General features: G+C 34.3%; 1 protein-coding gene across 4 annotated transcripts in view; it reads right to left on the minus strand.

Annotated features, from left to right (window-relative positions):
• The window catches only part of LOC120768518 (sodium/hydrogen exchanger 9B1), a 28,702-nt gene extending 9,360 nt beyond the window's left edge, over positions 1–19,342 (minus strand). The window contains exons 1-5 of one of the 4 annotated variants that reach the window (XM_040095249.1): positions 19,275–19,342; positions 17,316–17,343; positions 16,107–16,505; positions 9,567–9,705; positions 594–848 (exon numbers count right to left, since the gene is read on the minus strand). In XM_040095249.1, the coding sequence (XP_039951183.1) occupies positions 594–848; positions 9,567–9,705; positions 16,107–16,493 (781 nt within the window). In that variant the 5' untranslated portion in view covers positions 16,494–16,505; positions 17,316–17,343; positions 19,275–19,342. The other 3 variants (XM_040095248.1, XM_040095246.1, XM_040095247.1) reach the window with 3 other exon arrangements.
• Positions 19,343–19,826: the final 484 nt, after the last annotated feature.

The raw sequence follows: 19,826 nt of genomic DNA on the forward strand, positions 1-19,826 counted from the left end.
AAAAAATAATATAATTTTTTAATTATTTTTATAACACTATAATAATTATATTTTAGAAAAAAAGTATTTTTTATACAATTTATGGTAGCTTTTTATAACAATTTATTTAATTTCAATACATTAAATGTTATTATGACATTAAAATTATTGTTATTGAATTATACATATTTTATATTTTTATATTTTTTTTAAATTAAATTATTTATTTATTTTATTAAATTTCCTACTTTTAAATATACATATGTAGGTATTTATATAATTTTTATATATTTTCAAGTTTGTGATTTTGAGAAAAAAATTTTATTTTTACAAAAAAAAATATTAATTTTATTTTTTTTTTATCTGCTACTCGGAAAAGACGTCTATAGGCAGCTGTTGCTGGAGCATATTGAGCACATCAGTCGGATATGACTTAATAGCCCTGGTAACCCCTGCACAGGTTACTCTCTATACTCCAGTAAGTTTCCTGATATTATACTGTTTATTTAAACGTACACATTCTACAGCTTATTTTTAATGTAAGTGTTTTATTATGTTAGACTTTCTTATTACTTTATTATTTTTTATAAATTTTTTTTTACATCATTACTCACCGATTAGTATGAGCACGAGTAGACGGGCAAATTGTCGAAACGATGGACACAATGGATATGGACAAATTTTCTGCCAATAAGGTGGCTCCCAAGACGGTCGATTCTCCTCGCCATGACATTTTAAGCAGAATGAATAAATCCACGATTCCTCCAGCTTATTACCTTGTCCATATAGCGCTTGCTCCTGTTGGTGCTGATAGATTTTCGCATTCAAATTGTCGAGCGCTGACGATCTATAGGGTCGACTGTTGTCGCCTGTAAGATAAAAAAAGAGGAAAATAGTAAATAACTAGATAGATTGTGTACTCTTGTACATAGCTTAATTAATAGAAATTTCGTTTGGTGTGAAATTTTGAAGCTGTCAAAGTAGCTAAAATGACGTCAACAAAACGAACTCAAAGTCATGAAAATTACTTACAAAATTATCGAAGGATTTCTCGTCAAGAACTACTAAAATCTCTTAAGTTCAAACTTTTTTTAGCTAAAAAAGTCGAGAAACTCACTTTACCGAGTACTCTGTGTTATTACAAAATTCTCGTGGGATTTCTCTTCAAAAAAACTAAAATTTCTTAAGTTCAACGTTTTATCAACCTTTTTTATTTCAGTCGTATATTTTCCATATCGCTATTGTGATCTTGTCAGTTACAATAATAACTAAAACAGCAATAATTTCTACTGTTTGGTAGGTCAGTTAAACAGTTTTTAATTTGTGATTTCAGCCTTGTCGTCAATTGACTGAAGATCAGCGATCAGTTATGGTGCTTAGCTACGTACACGACATAGTCTGTATGTATGCTTATATAATATACATATGTATATATTTCTTGCGAGATATGAATAATCAACGAGAGCGTAGTTAATAATTTATGGTGGGGATCGCCCGCTTGTTTAGATTGGGATTCCTCCAAAATATTGATACTATAAATAATTATAAAATTCCAATTGTTATTAGCTTTCTTCGATTATCGCCTGCTCAGCACGCTATCAGTGAACTCTGATCTTTTGTTATAAAATTTACAATATAGTTATGCAATTGAATTAAATATAATACAAGAGAGCAGCTGGATACTTCTTCAAAATCGGTGTTATATTTCTATTTGATTACGACAGACACTCTTTTTGATTTAAGCCAGTTGCTTGTTCGTTTCACTACTCACTTATGTTTTCCAAATCGAATACAGTTGTTATTAAAGTCAAAGAAATGTTATTAGAATTGTTCCGAAAGGAACCGATTAACATTCATAAAAAAATGGTGAAAAACAATAACCTGATGGAAGAGTAAATCTATGATTTCAGAAAAAAATAATTGTTTTTTTTACCTCAATGTTAGCAGAGGTTTAGTCTCTTTATTGGCTTCAAGCTTTTATAAAGTTTTTTAGAAGCATTTTTTCTAATGTAGTAAGTGGTGTTAGTTCGTGTTTTTAACTTCCCCAAAATGTGGAAATTATTTGGATGATTCTTCTTCTTCTTTATTGAGGTAGACATCGCTTACGCGGAGGATGGAGTTAAGTGTTGAAGTTCAGGCAAGTGAGGAGAGCTCTCTGAGCACCATTTACTTGTGTTACATATGGCTCATGAGCTCACGACTTCCGGTCTTAGATCAAGTATCCTCTGGGTAGCCAAAAAACAATGAAGGCGTTTGTCTATTAAAAATCTACAAGTAGCCAGAGGCATATAAATTTCCACTATTCCGGAGTCTAATTGTGGGGTGGTGTCAGCTCTGGCTAGTTCATCTGCTTCACTGTTTCCAAAAATGGAGTCGACTGTAAGTTTATCGTGAAATTGGTTGGAGGATGGAGGCGTGTGCAGAAGTTCACGCAAGTGAGGAAAGTTCTTTGAGGGCCATTCACTTGGCAGTAGCCAGAAACTATTTTTTTACATATGGCTCATGCAGCTAACGACTACAGGTCTTAGACCAAGTATCCTCTGAGCAGCCAAAAAACATCCGCTTGAAGGCGAGCGAAAGTGAAAAGGCAAAAAATCTCTCCCCAGGATTGTACGCTGAGTTAGAGACCCGCCACCGAAAAGAACACGCCCAATGGAAAGAAGAAAACAGCCTCGAATGAGAGACCTCCCGCTTGATTCTCAGCCGAGACTGTGGTGTCCTACTTAAATGATTACGATGTATGTTTAATGGAACATTTCATACCTGGTTTATCAGAATATCCGGTGCATGAAAGTCTAACGCTTATGAAACCGTCGAAATCAAATTTAAACTTCACGACCATAATCGTCTTTTAAGCAGAGAACGTGGAATGCACGAAAGTAGTTTCTGGCAATACCAACAGTTTCTCAGTAGACATTAAAATGGCTCTAAAGTCTATCGGATCTTTTGAGTGTAGAGTAAGGTCAGCGGTAAACAATTTAATGCATTTTAAAAATCGATGATTCAGAATAACTCTTGCCTTCATGTGTTACCTCGGACTGAGTAGGCAATTGAGAAGTAAAGTTCTCACTCGAGGAACAAGGACCAAACTCTATAATTCCCTCATTATTTCCGTCTTGCTGTATGGTGCAGAGGCGTGGACGATGATAACATCTGATGAGTCGGCGTTACAAATTTTCGAAAGAAAGGTTATGCGGAAGATTTATGGTCCTTTGCGCATTGGCAACGGCGAATATCGCAGTCGGTGGAACGATGTGCTGTATGAGATATACGACGACATTGACATAGTTCAGCGAATTAAGAGACAGCGGCTACACTGGCTAGGTCATATCGTCTGAATGGATGAAAATACTTCAGCTCTGAGAGTTTTCGACACAGTACCCGCCGGGGGTGGCAGAGAAAGAGAAAGACCTCCACTCCGTTGGCTGCACTTTGAAATCTCCAACTGGCGCCAAACAGCGAAAAGAAAGAAGGACTGTCAATCCAACTGCCAATCTCTTGTCCGGGTTTGAATTTTTTTTTTTTAATTTAAACAAAACTTAAGTTAACATAACCTCAATTTTTTTTAGAAAGTTGTATTTATATAAAGACAACCAAACTTGTTGATCACATGTTCGCCTTAGTTTTCTACTTTGTCTTTGAACACCCACCGCCCACGCAAACTTTTCCACACCGCCGCCCATGTTTACCCAAGTCTAGTCATTCTTAAATATTTAACAAAATTAAAACAATCAATTAGTCACATGCATGTCATGTGAGTTTCTTAACAAAAAACACGCGACGCTCATTAAGAAACATAAAATAATTAAACAATAGTAAATTTAAGTAACAGTAATACAACAGCAACAAAAATGCTTGGCGACCGAAAAGAAACAAGCAAATAAAATAAGAATGAGATAAACAACGACAAACCACGAAAAAATGCGAATAAAAACGTAAACAAACAAGCAACAACGACAAGATCAAAAAACTCTCTAATAAAAAATATAAACAAATAAGCAACAACAAAAATAAAAACAAGAAACAGTGTTAGCTTCGACTTTGTCAACTTTTCTTGGTGATTTTAATTGGTCAGCTTGTATGGCAGCTATATGCTATAGTGGTTCGACATCACCGGTGTCAGCAAATCAGCAGCTTTTTGGGGAGAAAAGGTTGTGTGCCAAATTTCAAGTGTTTAGGGTATAATTAACTCTTGCTTGAGCTTACACCACTTTACCTAGTAATCGGAGAGATAGCTAAACCCACACTGCTCTAAATGACAGCAGAAGGGGTATGCAATGTTAAGGTAATCTCACCCCACCGGATGTTAGAATCAAGTGAGGTAATACAATTGGCTCTTCTCCCTAGGGACAGCATTACCAAAAGGGTAAACTTCATCAAGAAGTTCAGGGTTACCCTTAGCACAAAGGCTGAACGGAATGATTACTCTCGAGCTACTGCTTAGAGATAGTACAATCAAGTGATACACCGACAGCTCGAAAAGGTCGGAAGGAATTGTTGCAGGAGTCTAAGAGCCACGCACCAAACTCTCCATACCTATGGGAAGATTGTTTTGCATATTTCTAGCAGAAGTCTTTGCCATAAGTTGGTGCATAGAGATAAACCTCCAACGCAACTATCGCAATAAACGTGTAACCACACTTAGAGACAGTCGAGAGGCACTGAAAGCAATCTCTCTCTATGAGATCAAATCTGCAGGAGTGTACAGAACGGCTGAAGTGCACCCTATCTGGGTGCCCGGTCACAAAGGTATAGCCGGGAATGAACTGCTTGTTGAGCTCGCCAGCTCCGCAGCAACCACTAATATGGTGGGATCTGAACCATTCATCTGGATGGGTTCTCATACCATAAGTGAGCTGCTTCGCAAGGAAGAAGGGGTAGGCAGAGAGAGGTATTGGCAACAACTTCAAGGCATGCGACATGCCAAGTTGCTAATGGGAGGTTATAACCTTAGCAGGTTTAAATAATCAATTTCCCCAGGAACAAACTCGGGCTACTTGTCGCCTTCTACACTGACCACTGCAAGCTGAAGAAGGTCTTATATAACATGAGCCTAACTTTTTGTGCAAAATGCCAGTTCTTCTACAATGAAACTCCACCCTCTAATTGACTGCATAGCAGTCTGCAGACGCAGAATATAGGCCCTGGGTACCATTTTTCCAAATAGGGAGCACATCGCCTCACTAGCACCTTGGACAGTATTGGACTTTATTAATATATTGGCGCTAGATGTGTCTTTGTCATTTTGGAGTGGCCACAATAGACCTAAGGTCGCGGTGCAATCCTCGTCTCTTTATCTTATCTTCAGCCAAATTCAAAGTCACACCCAAAAAGTCACGTAAGCAGGACATTTCCGGCGGATGCCGCAGACAGTTGGCAAGATGTTTATATGCAAAAAATAGCAGAGTGATATATTCTATAAAATCAGCTAGTAGATATTTTGCCCCTATGAGCGATCATTAGCCAAACTGGACAACTTCGGCTGTCAATACTGGCAAAAGATAAACAAACAAACACATGCAACCACACACACTTGACAAAATCGTGCGACGAAACATCAAGTTGTGCGCAAAAAATTGCCAATAATAATTTCATACTCTTCACATGTACATATGTATGTATGTATACCTGTTCATGTATTTTTTTTTTTTTGCAAACTATTATCAACAATTAAACATGTGGATAACGCGAACCACGTGCTTATCGCCAGCCAGCCATAGTAGCCCTAGAAGCGTGAACTATGCAAACATGTGTACAATTGTACACAGTCACAATTAATTTAAAGCGCCTATTTGTATGTATGTATGTAATTATGTGGCCACTTATGGCAATAAATATTTGTTTTTATAAAAACAATAAAAATATAATAAATCTGAGTATAAATATGAGAAATTACACCACGTATGCTATTTAAGATATACAAGTATACATACATACATACATATGTACATACATACATATCGTCACCTAAAAACCTAAAATGCAAAATAACGTAACATCACTTTTCATAAGTTTGACGGCGCAGGAAAAACCATATAATAAAAACCACTCATATTGAAAAAAAAATTGAGTTTTGGTTATAAAATGGTTATATACTGGTTATATTGGGTAGCAAAAGCTTAAAAGTTTATGATACATAGGTATATGTAATATGATGTAGAAAACCGATACAATATAAAGCACTCATATTGAAAGAAAATTTGAGTTTTGGTTATAAAATGGTTATAGACTGGTTATATTGGGTAGCGAAAACTTAAAAGTTTATGATACATACGTATATGTAATATGATGTAGAATACCGATACAATATAAAGCACTCATATTGAAACAAAATTTGAGTTTTGGTTATTAAATGGTTATATATTGGTTATATCTTGGTTATATGTTGGTTACATATTAGTTATATGTTGGTTACGGATTGGTTATATGTTGGTTACATATTGGTTATATATTGGTTATACCTGATAGCGTAAGCTGAATATGTATGAATGTACTATATATATAGAATCGTAAGCAATAAAAAAACTAAATTTTGATGGTTTTGTTGATACGTTGTTTTGCATTTTAGGTGACGATGTAAAGTAGGTACCTATTTTATTTTGATAAGCAATACAACAACAAGAGATAATATTTTTACATCGAAAAACATGTGCAAAATGAAGATTTTAGTTTGTACAGATATTTTTATAGTTATATGCACCTAACGGTTGCTTGTAACACCGAAAACTAAAGGAGATATAAACAGCACTAAACATACCAACTGATCAAATTTGAACAGGACTAACTAAAAAATACCTTTTCACCTATTTTAATTTCTTTCTTTATTGTTTCAATCTTTATTGTCGTACTCAAAATAGTCTCCTGACTCAACACAAAAAAGCCAACACTTAATCCACTTAACCGTGCATTTGATATAAGCCTCGGCTGTGGTACCCTTCAGCCTACAGCGAATTACTCTTATTGTCTTTGTTCTTTGCACTGACACAGAAAAATCGTTTTGCAGAACACCAGACCTGCCTGCCTTTGAATTTTTTGGAAGCTGAAAAATACCATGGCACGTTTCCCGCAACGGATTTTTCAGTTTGTAACACTTAAAAATTCCATCTAACCTCTCCTCTTTCGCTTCGGAACCTTAGATCGCTCGTAAATCATTTTTCATTTCACTTTTTTTTATTTCGGAAAAAAATCCTCTTAGCTGTATTCTCCGCGCGCCTGTCCACTGGAACGGGAAGAGATTGCGGTGGTTGTATTACTACTGTCGAAACAGCTTTACTGCCACAGTCCATGCAGACTCGGACCAAGAAAGCGCTGTAAGCATTAACGTGGGAAGGGAAGAAGAACTTCTTTGCTATCCTGTGCACGCGATCGAGGGTTCCAGCTCTGGCAACAAGAGAGGGTCCAAAAGAAGCCAAACAATGAGGTGTTGAAGGCAAAAGCGAGGTACAATGCAACGGTCGGAATATGTAATCGCCTTAAAAATAAGACGAGCCTGAAGGAAGAAGAGGTCAAACGGCTGGCACTCGAAATTGGTGTAACGCCTCGTTAAACAAATTTTCACTACAACTATAAACAAAGACTCAAATACTTTTCCAAACTCTAGAAACAAACTATATTTATTAGTTTATAATGGAAAACAACACATTGCTGTCAAGTAAGGTCCTTCGTTATCATTAAAAAGCTGTCAATCAATCAACACACAGAGGCCCCCTTCTGCGTTTGTATTAAAAATAATGGGCAATTCCCGGTTAACAAACAATAGGCGCGTGTAGTTTATTAACCCATTGAGTCCCGTCGAAAATTTCAAGATAATCACTATGTAGGGCACTTATCGTGTGAGCACATAATTTGACGGCTGCCACAACCGACGAACTGTCGCAACAACAAATAATTGAATTTGCACAAATGATCCAGGGAAGCGTCAAGTGGCTGATCGATCAGTGATCTTTAAACAGATAAATCATTATTGATGAATATTATTTTGCACTTATTGTGCTCATTGTTGTTTTTGCTTACAGATTTAAATGCAAATATATTTGAGCATGTTTAAGTATGATTTCATAGCCACTTAACACAGTGAAAGGGTGATAAAGAGTGCGAAAAAAATGTACAAAAATAAATGTGCGAAATTAAGTACAAAGCTCATTACACAAATTACGGGTTTAATTATCAGCAAATTTGCTGAAATTATTTGCTAATAATTTTTAATTTTTTCTTTAATTATAAAATTGTTTTTTTTTGTTTTTATATTTCTTATTTGTATTTTTTTAAATTAATTTTTTTTTAATTTTACTTAATTTTTTTAATTATTTGTTTGTTTGTTTAGTATTATTTTTTTTATGTTAGAATTATGTATTTGTAAATAATTTTTTCATTTTTTTACTTAAATAGTTTTTTTACTTATAAACATGTGTTTATATTTCTTTTTTTAATTTTTTTAAATTAATTTTTTATATAAATAATAATTTTTACTTAATTATTTTTAAAGGGAAATATTTTTTTAATTACATATTTTTTATTAGTTTTTAATTTTTAATTTAATTTTTTAATTTTTAATTTTTTTTAAAATTATTTTTTAATTATTTTTACTTATTTGTTTTTTAACTATTAAATTTTTCTGTTTTTTAATATTTTGTAACTATTTTTTATTTAATAAAAAGTGCGAAATTAAGTACAAAGCTCATTACACAAATTACGGGTTTAATTATTAACAAATTTGCTGGAATTATTTGTTTGTTTCCAGAAATTAATTAAAATTTTTTTCTATTTTAAAATATTTATGTTTTATTTCTGCTTTATTACTTTTTTGAAATTATTTTTTTAAATTTTACCGTTTTTTAATTTTTTTTAATAAAATAGTTTTTTTCCTTAATTATAAACTTGTGTTTTTCATATTTATTTTTTTAATTTTTTATATTAATTTTATATAAATAATAATTTTTACTTAATTTTTTTTCTTTTTTTTTTTAATTACTATATTATTCTGTTTTTTATTTACTGAATTTGCTTAAATTATTAGTCATGAATTTTTATTTTTTTTGTAAAGGAAATATTTTTTTCTTTAATTATACATTTTTTTTATTACCTTTTTAATTTTTTAATTTTTTATATTAATTTTTTAACTTTTTTAATTTTTACTTAATTTTTTTTAATTTTTTACTGATTTTTTTAAATTACTCTTAGTTCTTTATTTTTTTATTTGCTGAAAATTAATTAATTAATTTTAAAATTTTTTTAAATTGAAAAATGTTGATTTTTTATTTCTTTTTTTATTACTTTTTTGAAATAAATTTTTTAAATTTTTCCTTTTTTTTAATTTTTTACTTATTTGTTTTTTAACTATTAAATTTTTTTTTGTTTTTTAATATTTTATAATTATTTTTTATATTTACTTAATTTATTATTTTGTTTACTTATTTGTTTTTTAATTATTATATTTTTTTTGTTTTTAATTTTTGTTTTATTATTTTAAATTTACATATTTTAAAATTTTTCATAACTTTTGTTTTTCTATTTTTGTTTCATCTACCTGCCGCTCAGCATTTCTCCTTTCACTCAACTAATTTTTAAGCATTGATTTGTACACTTACCAGTGCTGTGCAGTGATCCTCGATCGGATTCATTATCATGTGTATTCGGTAGGGATAACGGTGCTATATTGGTTGTCGAATTCACCAATATACTCTTTCTTCGTGTGGGTCCAAATTCTGTGTGTGAATGTGTGGAAGTCTGAAATATTGGCAATCAATTAACAAATGCTTTAATTACTCGTAAAAAAATATAAAATACAACAATCGATAAAGTCGTTGGCATTTCAAGTTTTATGACATCGGTTTTTTATTCAGTGCCTGGTAATCTGTATTATTTATATTAGAAAGCATAAAGTGAACTTTTTGAGCTTATTATACCCTGGCAACATGTTGCTATAGAGTATAATAGTTTCGTTTTCCTAGTGGTTGTATGTATCACCTAAAGCTAATCGAGATGGATATGGGGTTATATACATATATATGTATGTACATATAAATGATCAGGATGACGAGACGAGTTCAAATCTGGGTGACTGTCTGTCTCTCTGTCTGTCCGTCAGTGCAAGCTGTAACTTGAGCAAAAATCGAGATATCTTAATGAAGCTTGGTATGCTTTGTCAGCGCGAAAATGGGCGAAATCGGACTACAACCACGCCTATTTCCCATATAACAATGTTTTAAATTCCATTTGAAACTTTCACTTACCGTTACGTAAATCAAGAAGCAATTAATATAACGAGATAAAACTTTGCACGAATAATGCCTTTAGAGTATGCCACCTTGTGACTAAACAACCTAGTCTCAATATAACTAATATCAGGATTTTCGAACATACGGCTGACTTTACTCCATGTGATTGGTGATTGAGAAAGTTCTTTGAGCGCCATTTATTTGGCCAGTAGCGATTATTTTACATACGACTCAAGCAGCTCAAGACTTCCGATCTTAGGCCAAGGATCCTCTGGGTAGCCAACGAACATCCGTTTGAAGGCGAGCTAAAGTGATAAGCCGAAACATCCCACCCAGGGTTGTGCGCTGGGTTTGGGGGAAAACTGGCAATACCTTATATGACTCCACTAACCCATATTGATACCGTTTTCACGCCTGACATAGATGAAGCAGAACTTATAGTTCTGTATTTGGATAGAGATATCTTTCTAAAAAAGGGAGAAAGTTCGTTTAATGATTGAAAATTAAAAAAAATTATTAGCTGATAAGCTTGAGTTCGAATACGGTGCTAGTAAGTATTTTAATTTTCAAGTTCGAAGTGAAAGCTGAAAAGTCTATTTAAGTTTAGATGAAAAGAAAAAAAAAGAAAAAAAGAAAAATCGAAGGCTTTATATATATTTGAAGTGAATCAGGACGTTTAAGGGCTTTTTAATGAATTGAATAAAAAAACCAATTTTGCCAAAAAAATATCTGTTGCTGGGCTTTTTAATTGATTGCTTTTGAATAGGGGATTTGGGAGTCTAAGAGACACATGGAATTAATTATGTTTTATTTAAGATGACAGATGATAAGATTACTAGTTGAAAGTAGTAACAAAAGTTTCCAGTCTTTTTCTCTCCGTATTTCTAAACGCTACTCAATATTTTGACATGATTTGCATGTGGCTGCAAAATAAAAATTATCTTACCATCAAGAGTAAAAGTTGGAGTCTCGTTATTTAACAAGCTACAATAAGCTATAGACTTCTTATCTCATAGATATGCTTAAAAGATGTGACAACTAGCAAGAGAAGAACTGCTGCTCACTTTGGAGCGTGTTTGCAAGCAACCCCAACATAAATTCTTATCAGAGGTATACCACCGCATTATGTTACGTGGTGGCCTTGTCTACTAAGACGATTTTAGTATATGTAACTGCACACCGATAACATTTTTTGATATGTAATACTGAACTCAGCAATAATTCCTCTAGCTACTCAGCTTTGCCTACCTTGACTAGGTATTTAAAAATTAGACTGATTAAAGCAATCAACCAATAAACCAAATTCACCACAGTGATAATAAAGATTTGATTTACAATGTTTAACCAGTGATTTACAATCCCTATAAAAAATCTATGGACGTTAATCATACTTCGACAATTCATTGTCACATAAAACACACATTCGACAAATAAAAAGTATGTACAAATATGTATTTTTGTAGCTTCGTGGAAAGTCCTAAGGGTTAAGTAGCATAGCCTATTGCTCGCATTTAAAATTTATAATGTATTGTTGATTTTTTGGTATTACCATAATTATCGTAAATATGTATATACCATATAAGACTAATAAAATAAAAAAGAAAATTTTCCATTGCTGCGCAGTTAGCTGTATTCAGCGCTCCATAATTTGAAGTGGCGAATCGTACAAACAACTGGTACAAACCAAACAAATTGGTATAATCAAGTAGGAATAAAAAAGTGGGGCGTTTATAGTGCACCAAGCAGGCTTAACGCCTACGGAATCATTGAACATGTTTTGGGGAACAGAAACACAATTATTTGAGGTATTTGAGTGGCACAAGGCACTCAGAGAAGCTCTAGCAGTTATCGAACACGTGACTTATGCGAGTAGTAGGTCTGCCCCTGTTAAAGACGATAGCATCGAAAAAGATCAAAGAAATACCGCTTGAAAATCGAAATCATAGAGATAGCAGAGGATCTCTACATCTCTTATGTATTGACTCAACACATTTATGCTAATGATTTGGGTATGAAATGTGTCAATGTTAGACTCCTATCAAAAGACGTGAAACTTTAGCAAAAATAACTTCGTATAGAGGTTAGAAAACAGATGCTTGACAATGTAGCTGAGGATCCTACATTCATCAAAGGAAACTGACGTCAAAACTGTCTAACAATCCAGCCAATGGCGCGTCAAAAATTAGGCGAAATCAAGAAGACCAAAATTCTTACACGACACTAAAGACCATCTCTGCTGGGGCTTTTAACAAGTTTATGCAAGACTCCTTGCGATTGCGAAAGCCGCGGAGCTGACCTCTAATGCACCTGCAGGCAATTGCAAAGTCAACTTCTATGTAGACAGCCAAGCAGCAGTCAAGGCAGTAACCTCGTGTCGCATATCGGCCAGAAGTGTCTTGGGAAGCAGGGCGGCAGTAGAAAGCAAGCAAGTTCAATTCTACTGAGCCAAGCCACAATGGCACCGAGGGCATCCGGAAACGTGATCAACATTGGGAATCCCATGCATTATTTGTACGACGATCTTGACAGAAGCATGGTAAAGAAAATCAAAACCCGGTGAAACAAGCTAACTTAGTGCAAAACTGTAAAAGTTTGCAGCAAAACAGTAGATCGGAACTACACAAAATTCTAATTGGCACTCGATAGAAGATACTCTAGGAACATGATGGCAATACTAACTGGTCACTGTCTAATGGCGACACATGCCCGCAGAATGGGGCTGACAGAACGAGAAAACTGCAGGAAATGTTTAGAGCAGGGCACCAGGGAAACAATAGAGCATATATTGCATCTGTCTTGCATCGCAAAGACAATGCAGTAAGCATCTGGGGGTCCCCAGGGTATGATACATGATACTCTGGAGGAGGTATCGGTAGCGAAGCCGCAGAGTCTGTTATAATATACATTAAGCGTAGGCATCCTAAAGGATGACTACTTCATTTGGACCTATCTTCATCTAGTATCTCAAAGGACCAAACTGGTATATGCGTAGCTTATTGGCTTACCAGATTAACCTAACCTTATGCAAAGTTGGATTAATCGCAGGCAAGCTCGTTTTCGCTCAAAAGGAGCATATCTTGAAGGTGATAGTAAAGGTGATGATAAATACAGATAGAAAAATCGAAAATTTATTTATGTGAAATCCTTTATTTTATTGTAAAAAGCGGTTGAAGTCGTATTATAATTTTTCAAGCCCGCAGATATCGAATATGCGGACCTCGGCGCCTATATCTAACTGTATACCGCAAATATTATTCAATCTTTGAGAATTATTACTGAATTTCATAGAGAATCTGAATGTGATCTGATTTGAAACTGGGTAAAATCTGGTAAATGGTTCCCTTAACCTCCCAATACCTAGTATGAACAATTTCGAGTTTCCCTTTGATTCTATACCGCATTTGGCCGATATATTTGTAAGCTACTTAATTAAATTTAGAGAGAGTCTATCTATCGTGTAGTGGCGGCTATATAGTATATCTGTTGTCAGGCGAAATCCCGGTGCACCTCTTAAGGAATATCCACGACCTCCACAAGCTGATAAAATGTTCTCACGTACGGCTGGAATCCCCTTATAAGAAAACTGTCTCAAGAGTGGGGGAAAGTTGAAAGGAAGCTAGGCTAAAGGCGGTAGCTATAGTAGATCTATCACTACGCCCTCCAGCTGGTGTCTGACTCCCAGCTGAACTCTTCACTCCCGAGGAAAATGAGGAGATGCTGCGATACTGCAATCCTTCTCTATTCACTCACGACTGGAGAGGGATCAGAGCAGCTTCTTAGGAACAAAAGGAGATACATATGTAAAATCGATCGATATTTCACAAACTGTGGGAGTAGTAGTCTATATAAAGATGAATAGAATACATCATGTCGTTCACGAATCTTTGGATATGATGTAGCTCTGTTAAAAGTGGGTGCCGCACGAGTTCACTTTTGACCAAAAAACGGAAAGTTGATGCTTCGGAGCAGTGTCTGAAGGTGTTCAAACGCAATTAAACAGAGTCTTTGCTACCGCGTCCAACGCATTCTCCAGATCTGTCCCTCAGCGACTATTTCCTGCCCTCAGATCTCAAATGTATACTCACTGGGAAGAAATTTTCGACGAATGAATAGGTCATCGCCGAAACTGAGACCTGTTTTGAAGCAAAGTACAAATTTTACTAAAAAACAAAAGAGGGTGGGTCGCTATAACCAGTGCATCACCCTTGAAGGAAACTACGGAGGCTGCTATATATATTTCTGGCCTAGGCAACACTAAGTGTTGCCAGGTGCAATCTGACATTTTCATTGGAAAGTTTGACATTTTTTAGCATAACATCACTCAGAACGTTTTGTCATTTAATCGTGAATTGTTTTATTTACAGGGAATTAAAAAATGCATCTCGGCCAAAAAATGGAATTAACTCGTGAACATATTCGTGCGATCAATCTTCACAACTTTCGACGTGGATTATCACGACAAGAGTGCATCGATGAACTAAAATCTTTGTATGGCTATGAAGCACCATCCTATAGCACTGTGAAAAACTGGTACAACGAATTCAATCGTGACCGACGCTCGCTCAAAGACGAATTCAGTGAAGGTCGTCCAAAAACAGCCGTTGTGCCAGAAAACATCGATGCTGTACGTGAACTGATAATGCAAGACCGTCATGTAACATACCTTCAGATAGAGGCATGCCTATGCATTTCTCCCACCAGCATACATTCGATATTGCATGAACACCTGGCCGTAAAAAGGTTTGTTCTCGTTGGATCCCGCACAATTTGACAATCGCTCAAAAAAGGCTCGTGTGGATTGGTGTAAAGAAATGCTGAAAAAATACAATCGCGGTGCTTCAAAAGACGTTTATAAGATCGTCGTGACGAATCATGGATCTATGCGTATGAGCCCGAAACAAAACAGCAATCGACCGTGTGGGTCTTCCAAGACGAGCCAAATCCAACGAAAGTTGTTCGTGGAAGAAGCACTTCGAAGCAAATGGTCGCCAGTTTCTTCGGCAAAACTGGTCATGTGGCGACTGTTCCGCTTGAGCAACGTAGGACGGTCAATTCCAAGTGGTACACCACCATTTGTTTGCCTGAAGTCTTCGGAGAAATTCGAAAAACGAACAAGAGAAGACGAATCATTGTGCACCATGACAATGCGAGCTCTCACACATCGGCTCAAACCAGCGCCTTTTTGACCGGCCAAAACGTCGAATTGATGGGTCATCCGCCGTACAGCCCTGACTTGGCACCCAATGACTTCTTTTTATTCCCACACTTCAAAAAAATAATGCGTGGTCAACGATTTTCGTCGCCAGAAGATGCCGTTGAAGCATTCAAAAACCATGTTTTGGAGGTGTCTCAATCGGAGTGGAAAAAGTGCTTCGAAAATTGGTTTGAGCGCATGCAAAAGTGTATAAATCTTGATGGAGAATGTTTTGAAAAACAATAAAACCATTTTCGTTGATAAATATTCTTATTTTCATTATTAGGCCAGAAATATATATAGCAGCCCTCGTATATTGAATAAACGGAATAGAAATGGGAATAGAAATAAAAAAAATGTTTTTCGGGGGCTTTTTGAATCGGACGAAGTGTTCATATGACCTATAGCTTAAGTTAGATATCTAATATGACTTTGATAAATCCATAATTTCGTCGATTAATGTCTGTTGGTCTGTTCCTTTCGCCACATTTTTAATACCTGAAATTATGCCGCCGACTTTTATTTATGATAATTGCGAGAGTACCAAGTTTTGTGTACCACCTAACTTGAACTTCCTTACTTGTTTCATTATATATTTGAATTTCGAAAACATTTTTCCAACTAATTTTTCTAACATTTTCAAAAGTTGTTTCTACTAACGAAACTTAAAATTAATTTAAAATCTTAGACTTTCCAAAATCACTCTGACAACTCACCTGTGATATTTTGCGATGTGGATTTTGTTCATAGGCTGGATTGTCGTAGGCGCCAATGCTGCGCGCTTCACTTGCCGGATCCGATACAATGCTAACTTTACGCTTCGGCTGATTATCGATAACAATGGTATTCTTATAGGCGGCGCTATTACCAATATTATTGACCGCTGCATTGGACACCAGCGGCACGGGCAATGATATGCTCGAATTATTGTGATTCAAACCATTTGTTATGGTGCTGCTGCTGCCATTGTGATTATTGATGTTGCTATTGCTATGGTTGTTTGTGAGAATGCCCGCATTCCCATCGGCTGAATGGGACATAATACTGCCATTCGCCTGGCCATTAACAAGGACATCTGGCACCGTTTCGGCGCGTTCATTCATATTTTTTGGATTCTGTAAGCAACCGAAATGAGCACAATGTGAGTTTAAGGCACTTTTAAATATTTTTTTGAAATTTTTTTCTTAAATTTTTTTTACTATATGTGTATATATTTTAGTAAATTTAAATTTTTTAAACATTTTTTTTTATAATTCAAAAAAAAATTATAAATTTTTTATAAATTGTTTATACGTTTTTTATAATTTTTATAAATTTTTTTTTTAGGTTTTTGTAATTTTTTATAATTTTTTTTATAATTTTTGTTTTTAGTTTTTATACATTTTTCTATGGTAGTTATGCCTTAAAGGCCCACACATAATTTTATATATATTTCATAAATTTGTATTTATTTCTATTTAATCCCCATATTCACGCACACACTTTACATTTTAATAGCTAATTTAATTTTTCTATGCATTTTATGAGCTTTATGATCTCATAATTATACAATTAACGACACTTTCCGAATAGGCGTTTGCAATAGTTAGGATTTTAGGCAACCAACACCCACTATCTATATTCACTTACAACGTGATAGATATTCGAACGCATCGCGAAACACTAAATACGAGCTTTCGTTTTTGTATGTTTCAATATCAATTTGGTTTGCCGTTGCTCGCTACTCGTTATTCGTTGCCGTCTGTGTTGCAATCGTTGTAGTCGCGTCTTTGATCGTCAAGCGTTGATTGATTTTATGATCCGTTTCGTTCACCGTTTAATAGCGAAATGACATCGTCGATAATAATACAATGTTGGTGTTGGCATAAATATACACATAACATCCCCCAGTTAACTAGTTGTATTTGTATGTAAAAACTTCGTACGTTAGCTGCGCTGCGACGCCGGAAATTACTAATGTGAAGTATTCAAGATATTAGCAATTTTATTTGATAGCGAAATGAATTGGTTAAAAGCAGATCATTTGAAAACAAAGGCAAGAAGAATACAAAAACAAAAACTCAAAATTACAAAAGTGAAAAAGTAAGAAGAAGAACGAAGAGAAAAAGAGAGGGAAGTACAAAGAAAAATACAAAAACAAAATTTGAAACAAAAATAAATATAAAGTAAGAGGAAGGACGAAAAGAAGAAGAAAGAAAAGAACAAAAAAGGAGAGAAAATAAGTAAAGAAGCTTAGAATAAAGCCAAAAAAGGTATAAAAAGCGACAAGAAACACGAGAATAAAATTACAAAAATGAAATTAAAAGTGCCATAAAGACAGAAATAGGAGACAAAAAACGAAAATAAAAGTACCAAATAGAGCGGAAAAAGCGACAAAAACAAGAAAAATGTTAACTTGGTTTGTAACGAAGCTGTAATACCTTACACATATATATTTTATACTATAAAAGGGTAAAAAAGGGTCTTTATCTTGATATTGTGCGATTAGTTTGTATGGCAACTATATGTTATAGTGCTCCGATTTATACAATATTCTTGGAGATTATAGAGATACTTTTGAGTATAATACATGCCAAATTTTGTGAGGATAACTCGACGAATAAAAAAGTTTTCCATACAAGAACTTGGTTTTAAAAGGTGAGTTTGCATGGCGGCTATATGATACGATAATCCGATCTGAAAAATTTCTTGCAAGGTTGCATCATTACCTTAAAAAATAATCCGTCTCGAATTTCTTGAAGATAACTCATCAAATGAAAAAGTTTTCCATACAAGCACTTGATTCCGATCATTTATTTCGTACGACAGCTATAAGGTAAAGTGTATCTATCTGAACAATTTCTTCGAAGATTACACCATTGCCTTAAAAGAGAATACGTGCCGAATTTTGTGAAGATAGCTCGACAAATTAAAAAGTTTTCCATACAAGTACTTGGTTTTGAAAGCTGAGTTTGCATGGCGGCTATGTGATATAGTGATCCGATCTGAAAAATTTCTTCCAAGATTGCATAATTTTCTTAAAAAATAGTTCATGTCGAATTCCGTGAAGATACCTCGACAAATAAAAAAGTTTTCCATACAAAGACTTGAGTTTGAACGATAAGTTTGTATGGCAGCTATATGCTATAGCGAGCCAATCTGAACAGTTTCTTCGCATATTACATTATTAACTTAGAAAATAACCTGTGCCAACTTTTGTGAAGATAACTCGACAAATAAAAAAGTTTTCCATACAAGGACTTGGTTTTGAAAGCTGAGTTTGCATGGCGGCTTAAGATATAATGATACGATCTGAAAAATTTCTTCCAAGATTGCATAATTTTCTTAAAAAATAGTTCATGTCGAATTTCGTGAAGATACCTCGACAAATAAAAAAGTTTTCCAAACAAAGACTTGAGTTTGAACGATAAGTTTGTATGGCAGCTATGTATAACCTACAGTGGTGCGATATCGGCAATTCCGACAGGTAAGCAGCTACTTGAGAAAAAAAAAAACGTATGCAAAATTTCATTGCGTTATCTCAAAAACTGAGGGACTATTTCGTGAATATACATACATACGGATTGCTATGGTTAAATCTCACTAAGCTCGTCCTGCTGATTATTTATTCATTTAAACATAGTATATACATAACTTTAATGGATTCTTTCATAATTAATATATCCTATTCAAGGTATAACAAAAATAAATTTTACAATAACAAAGAACATGGAATTACAAAAATAGCGAACAAAAGCAAATAACGAAATAGACAAACCCTAGAGAAACCTCCCTTTTATCAGCAAGTGCTAACACAATTAGCTTTAATTTGCCTAATTTAGCTCTAACGTGTAACAGTTGTTTGTCGCTCAGCTGATCAACGCTGATTTTTGATTACTGATTACCGAGTTCTGTGGTCATTATCACAGCAATTAACACCTCCACCGCTTCTAAATATATTTGCGCATTCGATTTATCGATCTTGCGTTCGCAAATGTTAACCCGCAACTGTCGCTCGCCAATTGTCTGACTTGACTACGCTCTCTTTGTTTCCTTTTTATGACGTTTGTAACTTAATTTAACTTAATTGTCGTGTTTTGTGTCTCTTGCTTTGCTAATTTTCTATAAAAATTTTTGTTCAAGTTTTCGTTAATCTTTTTTCTTTTTGTGCTGTTTGTTTGCATTCCACCTTTTTGTTAGTTATTTGTTCTTTTTTAATATTATTTTTTGTCTTTTTTTCCTTTTTTTTGGCATTTGCCCTTTTTCATAAGTCGTTTTCTTTCTCTGTAATCTTCGTTTTTCTTTTGTCTGCTTCTTTCTTTATTTAGTTTTCAGTTAAAAATGTTATTGTTGTTTCCTTTGTCTTTTTCTTTCTATTTTCTTTTTATTTGTCTGCTAAAAATGTTATTGCTTTTATTTCGTATTCTTCTTTTCTTTCTATATTATTTCTTCCCTTT

This window comes from Bactrocera tryoni, chromosome 2, assembly GCF_016617805.1.
Source record: "Bactrocera tryoni isolate S06 chromosome 2, CSIRO_BtryS06_freeze2, whole genome shotgun sequence".
Lineage (NCBI taxonomy): Eukaryota > Metazoa > Arthropoda > Insecta > Diptera > Tephritidae > Bactrocera > Bactrocera tryoni.